Raw genomic sequence first — 13,135 nt, 5'->3', positions numbered from 1 at the left:
CTCATTGCTGACAGGTGTCAAATCAGGTGGAGCTGATCTCCAACCAGGTCACATGAGCACGAGAGCGGGTGGACGGAGATTCCAGGGGTGAAACCGGCAGCGGTTGTCAGTGTAGCTGCTTTACATACATTGATAACGTCCCGCTGGCCTGTGCCGAGCACGCTCAGTTGACCTCCACGCTTGCCCGTCATTCACGGAGCAGTGATAAGGATTACTTCACTATACCCGCACTGTGCTTTGATCGCCCTCATCTGGTCGAGGCAGATGGCCGCCGACCCAGTTCCTGCACTCACCAGGTGCCACTGACAGGAGAACGGCCGAGAACTTCTCGCTGAAACATCTCCTTACATACATGTTTTCATTTATCTCTTTGTTAACTTGTGCGTTTAAGTCTTAATCCAGTTTTAGATTTGAATACCGAAGAGTAAAGTTTTCCTTTTTCCTCATCAATACATCCTTTATTACTATTTGTGTTGTTCTATCCCTCCTTTCCCTCTATCCTTCTTTTCATTTACAGTTTTAACAGGTTCTTCCTTCTCTCTGCCTCTTTTTTCAGCATTATCATGATTATGATTGATTATTGTATAATCAGTGTGCAAGTAAGGGAAACACACATAGGTGACATGTAATATGACATTAGACATCAAAATAATGACATGAATACTGACTGAATGTGATGCCACTGCTTTCTGTGTCAGGTCGCCTCTCTCTGTGACTCAGTCTTCATTAGTGTGAATCTCTAATCTGACCCGGTTCTGCTGACGGAGGAGGAACCAGCTCCAATCCTCTCAGTTGCCTCGTTCACAGGAAGTCTGTCTGCTTGCGGTTTGAGGAAGGGGGAGGGGGAGGGAATATAGAGCGCCGCCCGTCTCCTCCTCTGATCCACCAACGTTCAGGGACAGGTGAGCCGGACTCCAACCAGCCGCCTGGTTTCAGCTTCGATCCGGTGGTTTAATCTCATCGACACACACAGAAAAACGAGAGAGAAGGCTGAAGGATTCGTAGTCCTCGCTGCTGAGGTAAATCTGTGATTATGACATGGATGAATTGTTACTTGGTGGTGGGTTTTGTGTGTGTGTTTATCTGTGTGTGTGGGGGTCTTTATGCTTCCTTGGTGCAGGGAGAGAGCCAAACATTTTGGGTGTTTTTTTTGTTGTTTCAGAGTTGATAGTTCTTTGGTTTTTCTGTCCTCAGACAAGAAGACAGAGACTCCCGTTCTCTAGGGAGCTGAGAGCCAGGCTCGTTAGCTTAGCACAATGACTGCTAGTGAGTGGGAACTGTTAGCATCGGCTAGCTGAGGTTCAGGATGTTGATGAGTCCTGAAGGAAAATCAGGATTTCGACCTCATCCCTGTAGCTTCTTCTGCCGTTGTTGTTGTTGTTGCTGTGTCAGCAAATGTGATGATGGCGTTGGAGCTGAGGGTTGATGTGCTGTCATGTGAGACGCGGTAGGCTGGAGTTGGACTGTGGGGTCCGGGGTCTGCTGGGTCCACGGACAGACCCTCAGTGTCCAGGTTCTGGGTTGACTGACTCTGAGCTGTCAAACTGGATTTTCAGGTCCAGAACAGCTGATAATTAGTTCAATCAGCTCCAAGAGGGAATGAAGAAAGCCCTCCTCCATGGAGCGCAGATGACATGATTCACCATGGCAACCACCTACTCATCCCCAGTGGAGTTTAACATATTAAGGAATGCAGAATATGAGAACGTGTTAAAAAAAATAAATAAAGAAAAGTTGAAGAAAACCTGCCAGAGAGCAGCTGAGGTTCAGGGGAGCACGTTGCCATGGTAACTGACTCAGAGCGAAGCGGACCTGGCTTTTTGAAACCAAAAACCGAGAACCAAGAACTCTGAGTCAAGAGACTTCCTGAAACGGACCCCAGGTCACACAGCACAACAAATCCCACCAGAGACACCAAAGGAGGTCACAGGTACCAGGCTCTTCTGTCATGGATCCTCGATGCTGATTGGACGGAGGATTACAGGTGCACACCTCACGTTATCCAGGTATCTGTTGGGATGCGAACTTCAAGGCCACCATAAAAACTGACGTTGGTCCAGATCAGCGACCTTGGTGTGGCTCAGCAGCGTAACAGCTACCTGATGATCGTCAGCCTGAGAGCGACTGGCCCGCGCCGTAACATCACCCGAGAGTTATTGACTCAGAGAGAACGAATGACTTCCTGTCCCCTTGGCGCTCGACAGCTGGTCACCGACTCATGAACGAAGTCAGGGTAGTTTTGTTTACGTCGTTTGAAAGGTTCACGGATTTCAAGGAGGATTATTGAGTTTCATGAAACTGAGTTGCACTGAACGGATCTTGAGCTGAACCGCGAGGGACTTCATCACTCCCTGCTGGATCCAGGAAACACCAGCCACTTATGCGTTCCTGGGGACTGAAGATGAACGGCACAACCGAGGAAGACGTCTGTTTACGAGCTCTGGCTCTGGTTGTCATCGTGCACTATAATCCGGGCCTCCTTAATCCAGGCGGAGGACCAGTAATCCACAAACACTTCTATCAGAGATAAACTAAACTACTGACTTCTATTACTGTGCTGCTAACTACTCGTTCACAGTAAACGGACACCTCTGGACTGTTAAGCTGTTGTTAGCCGTCAGTCTCCATTAGCTTCAAGCTAACTATAGGTGGCTGTCTCTTCCTGCATTCTGGAGTCACCAAGAAGTTATAAAGGAGGGGAAATAACACCTCAGTGAGCTGAATACTCCTGTTAGTGACCACTTAGACGGCAAACTACACTCACGGGGTGAAGTATTACTTCAAAGGAAGAACGAGAAACGTGTCCAAAAAAATCAGGTTGAATGTGGTTTCTAACATCGGTGAAGACATTGGTTTGTCCTCTTGTGTCTTGCAGACGCTGCCGTCCGTCTGAGACAACATGAGCCCTAAAAATGTTGTTTTCAAGAAGATTTGCAAGGACAAGTCGGTGAGTGAAGCTTCTCAGGCGACACCCAGCAATGATCCCCCAAAAAATAAAAAAAGTCTGTTACTACGCCTTCGGGGACGGTTTGAGTCCAGCGCCAGAGAGTCCAATGTAAACGTCTCTCGCGCTTTAATGCAGCTGTGAGCTCAGGTTCATCTGCTGATCGCTTCATGTTCTTCCAGCAGTGGAATTTTCCACTTCGCTGCTTTTAATTCTGTAAAGCCGTTCAGCAGCTCGCCCGACTGACCTACAGGAGGTCGTCATGACAACGTGGGTCCGGGTGTCTTTGACAGCTGACACAAGTCAATTTAACCATTCCAATTTGGTCATGGGGGAGAGGTGGAACGTCGACTGGCCTCAAACTTAACCCTCGATTTCGTCTTACAGGCAGGAGGCAGCGCCTGCTGGTTTGCTGTAACTCCTCCCCCTGGTGTCTGCCGTGTTCCTCTTAAAGGTCCAATGAAGGAGTCTCGTTCACCGAAGGATTCTGTGTACGAGTCTTTCTTCTTAAACTGACCCCCAACAAGCCCTTTCTAACATTTCACTTCAGCAGAAATAACTTATTAACTGTCACTATCTTACTCCACATTGAGCATCTCTTTGTTCTGGACTTTTTGTCTGGGAATAAAGCCGTTTGAGCGCCATTCAACCGAAAGTGAATGGTCACACGAATCAAAAGAGACATCAATGACGTAACGTTTCTTCTGCTGCTGCTTCAGGTCGGCGTCTACATGGGGAAACGAGACTTTGTCGACCGCGTTGACGCGGTGGATCCAGTGGGTGAGTTTGTGGAATTTAGGACAAATGTTAGTCACCCGTCTTCCATCACCCCTCTTTTCATTGCTGGGTCAGAACAGGACTCCATTATGATCATTTTAAAATGGAGGAAAATGTGTAAAAATGTCTCACTATCATTAACTGTTGCTCTCTACCACTAGATGGCGTCCTCCTCATCGATCCCGAGGCTCTGCAGGGGAGGAAGGGTCAGTACTAGGAAGGTCATTGTGTCCTCTGCAGAAGATTTTACTCCAGTGACTTGAGAGATGAGCGCATCCTTCTTCTGCCCTCTAGTGTTCGTCACCCTGTCCTGCACCTTCCGATACGGCAGAGACGACATGGACGTGATGGGCATCGCATTCCGAAGGGAGCTGTACCTGTCCACCCGGCAGGTGTACCCACCTCTACAGGACCGCGAGAAGGGAATCCACACCAGGACTCAGGCTAAACTGCTGCGTAAGCTGGGAGACAACGCCTACCCGTTCTTCTTTGAGGTGAGACATGAGTGGACGGCAGAATCAGCTGATCAGAGACCAGCAGGCGGCCTGATAGCAGCTACATCAGCACAGTCTTCAGAGGCTGTTGCCTCCGCACCTCATTTCAATTAGCGCCACCTAGCAAGCTGGAGGACGGCGAAAGTGCAAGGTCAAGTCTGTTTTATTCGCACTGTGCCAAGTCAAAACAGAAGTTCTCTCGTGACACTGCACACGCAGAGCAGGTCAAGAGCCTCCCTCTCCTTATCAATGTACGCCCCACAATCCATCATGAGACAGAACACCTGAGACAGACAGAGCAGACTCAGGCTCTACCAGGCCGGCAAACAAGGCCGCGTTCACCCAAATACTACTTCCCGTTAGAGTCCCACATGTAGTTTTATCAGTTCACTCCACCCAAATACTGCGCTTCTGTTGCAACTCCAAGTGGTTTCTAAGGCAGCGTCCGAGATGTGAAATTTGTTCTGGCAAGGCGAAAATACCCAACTGTGAGTGAGGAATTCGCTCGAATCGGTTCCATGAAGTCAACCAGAGGAGAGAACAACGGCTGACCCGATCATTCGCTCACTGTGACATCACTAACTCTTTAGCTAGCAGGCTAACAACAGGACCGTTAGTCTGTCTGCGCTAACGGTACCCAATGTTTACACGTCCGGATCCAGAATAAATGTATACACATGTAGGCGTGTGTACGTGTGAGTGTGTGCATACGTGCGTGAACAGCGGTGTCGCAACAATAACGGGTTCATTTCCTGCGTGACCTGGTACCAGATCAGCCCGGTGCGGAGGTTTCTGGCCCATCCGGGCGTTCGAGTGAGTTTCACCACGTCTGCTTCTGTGCTTCACAGTTTCCTGATAACCTGCCGTGCTCCGTGGCGCTGCAGCCGGCGCCGCACGATGTTGGCAAGGTAATGTTGCCGCCTGAAGAATCCAACTAACCACCAGCGATCATGTGACCTCATGAAAGAATTCTCTTGTCGCAGCAATGTGCCGTGGAGTTTGAAATCAAAGCGTTCAGTGCCGAGAGCCAGGACGCCAAAGTACGCAAACGGTGAGTTAGACCTGGAGGTCTGGGTCGTCTACGGCGGGTCCGGGTCCAGTTCTCCAGAACAAGTGACTCTTCTTTGTGTGTCAGGAGCTCAGTGAAGCTGATGCTCAGGAAGGTCCAGTTCGCTCCAGACAGCCTGGGAGTGGCGCCCTCCATTGAGACCACGCGGGACTTCGTCATGTCAGACAAGCCGCTGTACGTGAAGGCCAGTCTGGACAAAGAGGTCAGCTGATGCACGGTTCCATCCAGAACCCTCAGAGCACGGCCTCTCTCAGTATAAGCATAAACGAATAAATGCATTAGTAAATTATGATGATGAAACAAACAAATAAGTAGCAAACTGATGTAAAAATGTTACCAAAATGTGTTTTTTTTTCATTTATTCATGTGATTATTCATATATTCCTGCATTCACTCATTCACGCTTGTGTCATTTTCTTCAGCTCTTCATCGCGCGTTTCAGATGTAAAATCAAACAATCCCCTTGAGTAGGTCTAGACCTTCACGTTCTGGACCCCCATCTGAGGCGGTTCTGCAACCAAATATTTTACGAGTTTAAGGAAACTTAGTTATTCCCCGGTTTTACAGCAGTTTTATCAGTAAAGCTGCCTTGAGAACCAAGGGATGAAATGTTGACCGGTTCTCTTGTGTTTCCAGATCTACTACCACGGCGAGTCCATCAAAGTACACGTCAACATCACCAACAGTTCCAGCAAGAACATCAAGAACGTGGTGGTCTCCGGTAAACGCCGCTTCCATCACTTCCTGTCGGGTTTGAGCAGCACGACGTTACTGACACGTCTCTCTGTGTCTCCCCTCAGTGGATCAAGTGGCCACCGTGGTCCTGTACTCCAACGACAGCTACGTCAAGTGTGTGGCCATCGAGGAGTCGGGGTACTACAACCTACCCAGTTAAAAACTGTCCTCAGAACAGTAGAAGTCATTCAGAAAACTACAAAGAAAACACTTAAAACATCAGAAACCTGACCCCTGGTTACTTGGTTACAATTTCTAACCTCGTGATTAACTCCCCGAAATCTTTAAACCTCTCTTTTAAAAAAAAATTCCAGCCGTGAAACGGAGAGTTTTCTCCCTGCAGGGAGTCGGCAGAGTTTATCGATGCTGTTTGAGGTGCAGCTTCTTCTTCTTTGGTGTCTCAGGGATTCGGTGTCTCCCGGGGCGACGCTGCAGAAAGACTACGTTCTGCTGCCTCTGCTGGCCAACAACAGGGAGCGGCGGGGCATTGCCCTGGACGGGAAACTGAAGCACGAAGACACCAACTTGGCATCGTCAAGCATGTGAGCTAACAGGGGCCGACGTTTGAGATCGGCACCGTCGTGAGGGTCCACTAACGAGGCCCAACTCTTCTTGCTTTCAGAATCAAGGAGGGCGTTCTGAAGGAGGTTCTGGGCATCATGGTGTCCTACAGGGTCATGGTCAAGCTCATCATCGGCGGGTCGGTCACTGCATGTTAGCTGTTAGCACCCAGGCTATCTTGTAGGTTTGCTCGTGAGTCTGTGTGAGGCGCTGCTAATGGTCTCGGACCTGGTTAGTTCCGTCTGTCCACACGTCCTGCCAGTCCAACATTTTTTTTTGTCACGATCTTCATTTTTTTAAAGACACAAAAATGTGAAGGTTCCAGCAGTCTAGAGTTCTCCAGAATACCACATAATATACGATGACATCCTCTTGGTTTTCAACACAAGGCACTAAATTTCTTCTCGGACGATTTAAATTGCGGGAAGAAGCGCAGCAGTTAGCAACGCGCTTTTAGCTAAAACACTGATAGCTAGCTGGTAGCTTTGTTTGCTAGCTGGGAATGTTGGGTCGGCTTAGACTTAGTTTAAAGGCGGTTCTAGACCTGCTGTGCTTGTAAAGCGTCATAAAGACACTTTTGCGGTGATATGGCACTATAAAAATAGGACTGACCTGACTGTTAGCTACCCGCTAGCTGCTAAGCTTGTTCACCCGGCACACTGAGAGACTCCCATTGATTAATCAGACTCAGAGGCCAACTTGTGACACTTTTTTTTTTTAATAAATGCAAAAAGAACATTTAGGCTGTAAGTTCCATCTGCATGAACACAAAGTTTTCTCATAAGATTTTTATGGGGGGGGGGGGGGTTTAAAAAGGAAGTGGTTACAGTCAAAACAGGAAGTGTTCTTCATCTTGGAACACCAAAGCCGCCTGAGTTCTGTCTCATTTGAGGCCGCTGGAAAAATTGGTAAGCTGCACCAATAATCTACAGGTCCTCATGATCAACAGTGGTAACAAGAGTTGATCAAACATGTTTTTATGAAGCAAAAACTCATGACACGGGAACGATTTAGATTGGAGGCCTTTTGGGGGTGGGGGGGTAAAAAATGTATTTAGTGTAGCTGGAACTTGGGGGCCAATTATCTTTATTTCATTGCGGCTCTTTGTAGCTTTCTTGTATTTGGGGGTCCACATTTTGCTGTCGGACCAAAGATTTCATCGTTTGTTTTTTTTACCATCTGGAACTTTGATGATGTCCGTTTTTGTTCGGGGATGCTGTTGTTTGCTCTTGTGTCGCTGTAATTTAAGAGAATCTAAATTTCTCTGTCCGTCTCCCCTTCTGTCCTCCGTCTCCCGGCAGGCTGATGGGATCCAGGTGAGTTTATTGAGTGTTTTTGTTATTTCAGGTGAAATAAACCGCCTGCTGCTGAAACCGCCGTTGAGGTTTTCGGTGTTGTTTCTCACACTAATCTAAAGCCTATAGTCCGGCGTCACCATGGAGACATTGCGAAACCTCCATCAGATGATTGCAGTTTTCACATCCTGGAGCTTAATCTGACCCCACTTTTGGTCACATGACACGCAGCTGAGTCCATAATGGCAGCAGGATCTGGTTATAAAATATCAGGAAAGTGTTGATGTCCGTCGGTCGTCCTTCACGCTGGAGACTCACCTCAAATGGGGGTTGTTTGGCTGTGTTTGTGTTGCAGTGAGGTTGGCGTGGAAATTCCCTTCAAGCTGATGCACCCCAAACCCGACGCAGGTGAGCCGGCGCATCCTGCTCTTCCACCACAAGTAGTCTGTTCACATTCTGAGTGCTTTTCAGACTAACCGATCCAAACCTTCCTGTCACGCCTCTGTTCTCGTCCTCCTGCTGCTGGCAGTGAAGGAGAGGTAAGAAGGTTTCCCCTGTCCATTAACGTCCCTCACAGGACAGACAGGAGACACACACACCCTTGTACTTACGTCTTTGTGAGGACTGTCATTGATGGAATGCATTCCTTAGCCCCTGACCCTAAACCTAACCATCTCAACTGACTGCCTGACCCTAACCTTGACCCTAGACCCTACCAGAACCTAAAACCAAGTCTTGACTTTCAAACAGCCCTTTGAAGATGTGAGGACCGGCTAAAATGTCCTCACTTTCCAAAAAAATGTCCTCACTCTGTTGGTTAAATACATTTTCTAGTCCTTAATATGTAGCAGTGATAAATCCTCAGTTGCAGAGGTGTGTGTGTGTGTGTGTGTGTGTGTGTGTGTGTGCGCACGCGCAGTGAGATGGAGGAGGAGATGGTGTTCCAGGAGTTCAAGCGCTCCTACCTGAAGGGAATGATCGGCGATGATGACGACGAGGAAGGCAACGTGTCGGGCGGTGATGACATGGCACCCAAAGAGAAGTAGAGCCACCGAGGTACCTGTGACAGCAGGCACCCGGAGATCGAGTCGCTTCCAAGTTTCCTCTGGCGATTTTTGAGAACTTAAAACATCGAAACACAACCCGATAGCCGCAAGTTAGCTCCTGAAGCTGTGTAGCCCCTCAAGCTGCGTAGGTGAGAGCTGAGAACCGACCCGGAACCGTGATCTGAAAGCAAGCAAAAGGCTTCTTGTGGTTGGTAGAGTTGTCAGCACCGCTGGTTCCGGTTCTGCCAGATGGTTCCCAGCCCGATTCTCCCCAGCTATCATTTTGGAAACAAACATCCCGTCGCTCTTCAGCGTTCCTTCGTTGGAACACCACACCGTCTCAAGCAGTTACATCAGGTTCCCTCCATCCCCTGCTTGCTAACGTTGAACCACTCTTACGCTCCTTCAGGTTCCGTGTCGGTGGATGTTTGTAGTATTTCATTGCTGACTGTTGACTTGATGTGAAGCTGCTGATGTACTACAACTGCATTCATGTAGAGAGTAAAACTGCAATTAGACTGATTGAGTCTCAGAGACAAGAAAAGCTGATCGATCAACGCCGGTCACTTCGGCACCATCAGGAAATCACTGACGATGTTAAGAAAAAAAAACCCCGCCATGGCTTAAAATATGGCTTCAATTAAACCAATAAACTGGTTTCATTTGGCTCTAGTTTGTCCTGCTGTTCTTGAGTTATAAATGTTTGAATATAAAATAATCGCTGAACCAACAGCCTCATGTGACCCCGATCAGTCACGCCTCCATTGTGGAGTTTTATCGTTTCCTTTATTTTAAATAAATATTTGAACGTAAAGTGAAGACTAGGCCGACCTTTGACCTTCCGTTACACCCAAAAACAAAAATTGAATGCGTTCTCGGAACCCCGCGCAGACTGTGACGAAAACGTCCCAGCCGCCAGTCTGACGATCACATGACCTGATAATAAACTACACCAGCAGACTTCCATTTGTGGAGACATTTTTTATATATCCTTTTTTTTTTTGCCAACCAGACAAATTTGCTCCAAATTGGTAAAACCTACAAAAAAATGACAAGAGTTTCTAATCCATCAATAAAGTTTTTTTTTTCCCCTCCTTTCTCGGGTTTCCTTTTTTTAATTGTTAGAAATAAATCAAATAATCTGTAAACACATGAAGAATCAGGTGGTTTAAAAGCTACAAACGTTAAAAACACGACGCGTCGATGCGTGCGTCATCAGTTCATCACATACAAATGCGTCTGATCAAAGTGATCGATCCCTGAAATCTCTGGCGTCTGTGTGAGCTGCCGACAGGAAGGAGCTGCTGGTGGGCGGAGACGCAACGCCGGCGCCTCCTCTTTCCCGCCGCCGGCCTGGCTGCTGTTGTTTACTGTTGTCGCCCCGGCGGTGGCGCGGCTGCGGGTGGCTGGAGCCCCGCCCAGGGATCCTGCACCATTGAGGGACTGAAATATTTCTCTACGGATTCTGAAGTTTGAGGCTGAAAAAATTAAAAGAAATAACTTGATGAGAAACACATGAGTGGGCCAATGATGTATGACTGTGAGGGCGAATGAGGCGCCGCTTCAGGTGATGACGTGTCGGCCATGTTTATCCCTCTCATCTAATCAGCACTGTGGTGAACAACAGTTGATGTTCATCAGGATCATCTTCACTAATGAACGCCTCTGATGACGCTGGAAGCCTGAATGCAATGGTTAGCAGTGCTAAGCTAAAGTTAGCCTATGACGGAACACGTCATCGACGACGGAAATGGACAGACGGAACTTTGATGACCTCCACCACCTCTGCAGGCTCCTTCAGACTCTTGTTAGCGACCCAGGTTTTTAAGACTCTCCACCACGCCAACGTCCACCAGTCTGGTGTTCACTGGCGGATCTGATCTGCTAGAACTGAACCTGCTAATATCTGCAGCTGCTGGGGGCCACACGCCTGATCTCAGGTCTGTGACCTGGAGACCAGGTCAAAAGAGAAAATTAACATTTTGGGGGAAATAGTTTGACGCAAATAAACCATGTTACGTTGGACATAATATGCGTCAGAAGATGACGGTAGAGGCAGTGTAGAAGAAGAAAACCAGGAAGTACTGCCAGCTGCAGTGGTGGTTCTGGTACCAGCTAGTATTGACCGTGCCACTTCCTTCCCTCAGAAGAAGGAACATCAGCAGTGACATAAAAGCGGCCGTCTGCCTCGACCCAACACCACTGCCAATACTTTGAAGATCTTCTGCACAACAACTGAATGACCTCAAAAGTTCTCTTCCCGCTTCAGGCCAGGTAAAAACACTTCCATGTCAAGTAGTTTCGGGTAATTTTGAAGCATTTTGCTGTTTCCGTTAAAATAAACAAAAAAAAAAAACCAAACTCAATTCGCATCCAAATCTCTTTGAGACACGCACTGACCTCAGATTTGTTTTTAAAACAACGGACTCGCGGGACGGGCGGCCATGTTGAGAGTATAAACTAGAAAACAATAGAACATAATAGAACAAAATAGATCTTTTCACCTGGAGGTTGTGTGCGGACGTCGGACTGTAGGATCGTGGCCGACGGAACCCATCACCCCTGCGCCTCGGTCCTCCGTAGCCCCGGCCACCGCCTCTGAAACCACCCGGAGACTCACCGAAACTCCGGCCTCCGCCAGCTGGAGAACCATCCCTGTATCCTTGGTTGAAACCGGAGGAATACACCGGAGAACCGGGTGAGTAAGCGGCATAGCCCCGGGGTGAACCTCCGCGGTGTCCTGAGCCCCCATAGGGGGTCCGGGCCCCGGGGAAAGCCCAACAAGAGGACGGGGACGGGAACCTTCCAGAAAACCGCGGAGCGACGGGGCTCTGCTCCGGTCTGACCGGGGTTCGGTACATCTGAGCGTGCGAAGAGCAACAAAACAGAGCAAGAAGACTCGGACGCTCCCGCTGCTGGAAAAGCACCAACAGAACCTCCCGACACCGGAAGCACAAAACTCAGTTTCCTGTCCGACGGGTCCGCTGCAGCGCCGCTCAGCGGTCACACGTTTGACTGTGGCGGAAATGGCGTATTTCTTGAGCTGACTATAGACGCTGACTTATTATTTATTCATTATTATTTATTCATTATCTGTTTGGTTTTTTTTAATTTCAATCTGTGTGAGATTCCACGTCAGTAAACGTTTAAGACTTAGTTCCCAAATGAAAGCGGGAGGTTGACAGAACCAGAACGAACCTCACCTGAGCAGTGACATCCACTTTACTCCTCCTCGACATGCACAGCAAGCTTGCAGTCGAAACCGAGACACGCGCGCGCGCGCGCACACACATACACACACACACACACGCACACGCACACACCTCAGCTCAGCTACTGAGTCTGGGTGAAGGGTTATAGTCTGGAGCTTCAGCTGAAACTTCAGCATCAATCCTGGTGCGTGTGGTTTCTAATGAACGGAGTTTTATTTAATGTGTGTGTGTGTGTGTGTGTGTGTGTGTGTGTGTGCGTTCGCGCGCTCGCGCGTGTAAGTCCCCTGTCCGTCCTGTGACGGACACACCAAGGTTTTTGTCTCGTGATGAGCGCGTTCGTCCTGAGGGGGGCGCTGCAGGGCCGGCGCTCCTCCACCACGCCAGCAGGAGGTGATCAGAGAAGAAACGACGGCGGGCTCCTATCCGTGACGTCACTGGCTGTGATATTGCGCTTTGAATGTTTCCAGTCTGGATGGGACGTAGTTTCGGAGTCCTGTTATCAACCAAACAAATCATGTTGCACCCTTTGGACTGGACGTCTATTAAAGTGGGAGTTTAGTTAAAGGAGAAGAAGTCGAACTCCTCTGGTGAATGATTTAATTTGTCCTTGCAAATCATTTTATTGACAGGTGCAAACACCTCAAGCCCCACATCAACGGATGGAAGATCTCACGCTGTACAAACACTCCTTGCGTCACATGACTAACAGGAGTGCCCAGAGACGGTTTTCTTGAATGGACCTTTTTACTTTTCCAGAATGAGACCCTCACAGTGTGGTTTTCTGTCTGGTCTCTTTTTTACGTGTTATTTTTAGGGCCTGAGCCAGAAGGTACTTCTGGCGAAGACCCTATTATGTTTTTTGTTCTTTTATTTCTTGACGCTGCTTCAACGTCTCCTAAGTTCATTTGACAAAATGTGCCTTCATTGTTTGTATTTTGAAGAATGTGAAAGAAAGTTTTTTAAAAAAAGTCACCTGCTCACCTACCCTCCTCATCTCCTCAC

The 13,135-nt window shown here is 48.3% G+C and overlaps 2 protein-coding genes across 5 annotated transcripts; one reads left to right on the top strand and one right to left on the bottom strand.

Annotated features, from left to right (window-relative positions):
• Positions 1–813: 813 nt before the first annotated feature.
• On the top strand, positions 814–10,015 carry LOC147262014 (S-arrestin-like). Of its 4 annotated transcripts, XM_086204369.1 has the most exons (16): positions 814–1,019; positions 2,876–2,947; positions 3,664–3,724; positions 3,883–3,927; positions 4,016–4,215; positions 5,064–5,123; positions 5,199–5,266; positions 5,351–5,486; positions 5,921–6,005; positions 6,085–6,157; positions 6,424–6,561; positions 6,642–6,719; positions 7,882–7,896; positions 8,231–8,283; positions 8,405–8,414; positions 8,795–10,015. In XM_086204369.1, the coding sequence occupies exons 2-16, from the start codon at positions 2,900–2,902 to the stop codon at positions 8,919–8,921; spliced, it is 1,197 nt and encodes a 398-aa protein (XP_086060495.1). In that variant the 5' UTR covers positions 814–1,019; positions 2,876–2,899; the 3' UTR covers positions 8,922–10,015. The 4 variants fall into 4 exon arrangements, with proteins under 4 accessions (XP_086060495.1, XP_086060496.1, XP_086060497.1 ...); XM_086204370.1 differs by lacking the exon at positions 7,882–7,896; XM_086204371.1 differs by lacking the exon at positions 8,405–8,414.
• Positions 9,884–11,916, bottom strand: mplkip (M-phase specific PLK1 interacting protein). The gene is made up of 2 exons (XM_086204376.1): positions 11,426–11,916; positions 9,884–10,399 (listed from the first exon to the last, which is right to left on the bottom strand). The coding sequence occupies exons 1-2, from the start codon at positions 11,780–11,782 to the stop codon at positions 10,289–10,291; spliced, it is 468 nt and encodes a 155-aa protein (XP_086060502.1). The 5' UTR covers positions 11,783–11,916; the 3' UTR covers positions 9,884–10,288.
• Between the last annotated feature and the right edge of the window lie 1,219 nt (positions 11,917–13,135).

The sequence above is a fragment of the Aulostomus chinensis genome, chromosome 5 (assembly GCF_037954235.1).
Source record: "Aulostomus chinensis isolate RoL2024-O1b breed Wild chromosome 5, RoL_Achi_v1.0, whole genome shotgun sequence".
Classification (NCBI taxonomy): Eukaryota; Metazoa; Chordata; class Actinopteri; order Syngnathiformes; family Aulostomidae; genus Aulostomus; species Aulostomus chinensis.
This window is presented reverse-complemented; position numbering and strand designations above follow the sequence as displayed.

What these genes read in the sequence shown, in the direction of transcription:
- LOC147262014 (XM_086204369.1), top strand. Translation starts at nt 2,900, where the DNA reads ATGAGCCCTAAAAATGTTGTTTTCAAGAAGATTTGCAAGGACAAGTCG. An exon ending in GACGCCAAAGTACGCAAACG is followed by an intron (nt 5,267 to 5,350) that starts GTGAGTTAGACC and finishes TTTGTGTGTCAG; the next exon opens with GAGCTCAGTGAAGCTGATGC. An exon ending in AACTTGGCATCGTCAAGCAT is followed by an intron (nt 6,562 to 6,641) that starts GTGAGCTAACAG and finishes TCTTGCTTTCAG; the next exon opens with AATCAAGGAGGGCGTTCTGA.
- mplkip (XM_086204376.1), bottom strand. Translation starts at nt 11,782, where the DNA reads ATGTACCGAACCCCGGTCAGACCGGAGCAGAGCCCCGTCGCTCCGCGG. An exon ending in CGTCCGCACACAACCTCCAG is followed by an intron (nt 10,400 to 11,425) that starts GTGAAAAGATCT and finishes TAATTTTTTCAG; the next exon opens with CCTCAAACTTCAGAATCCGT.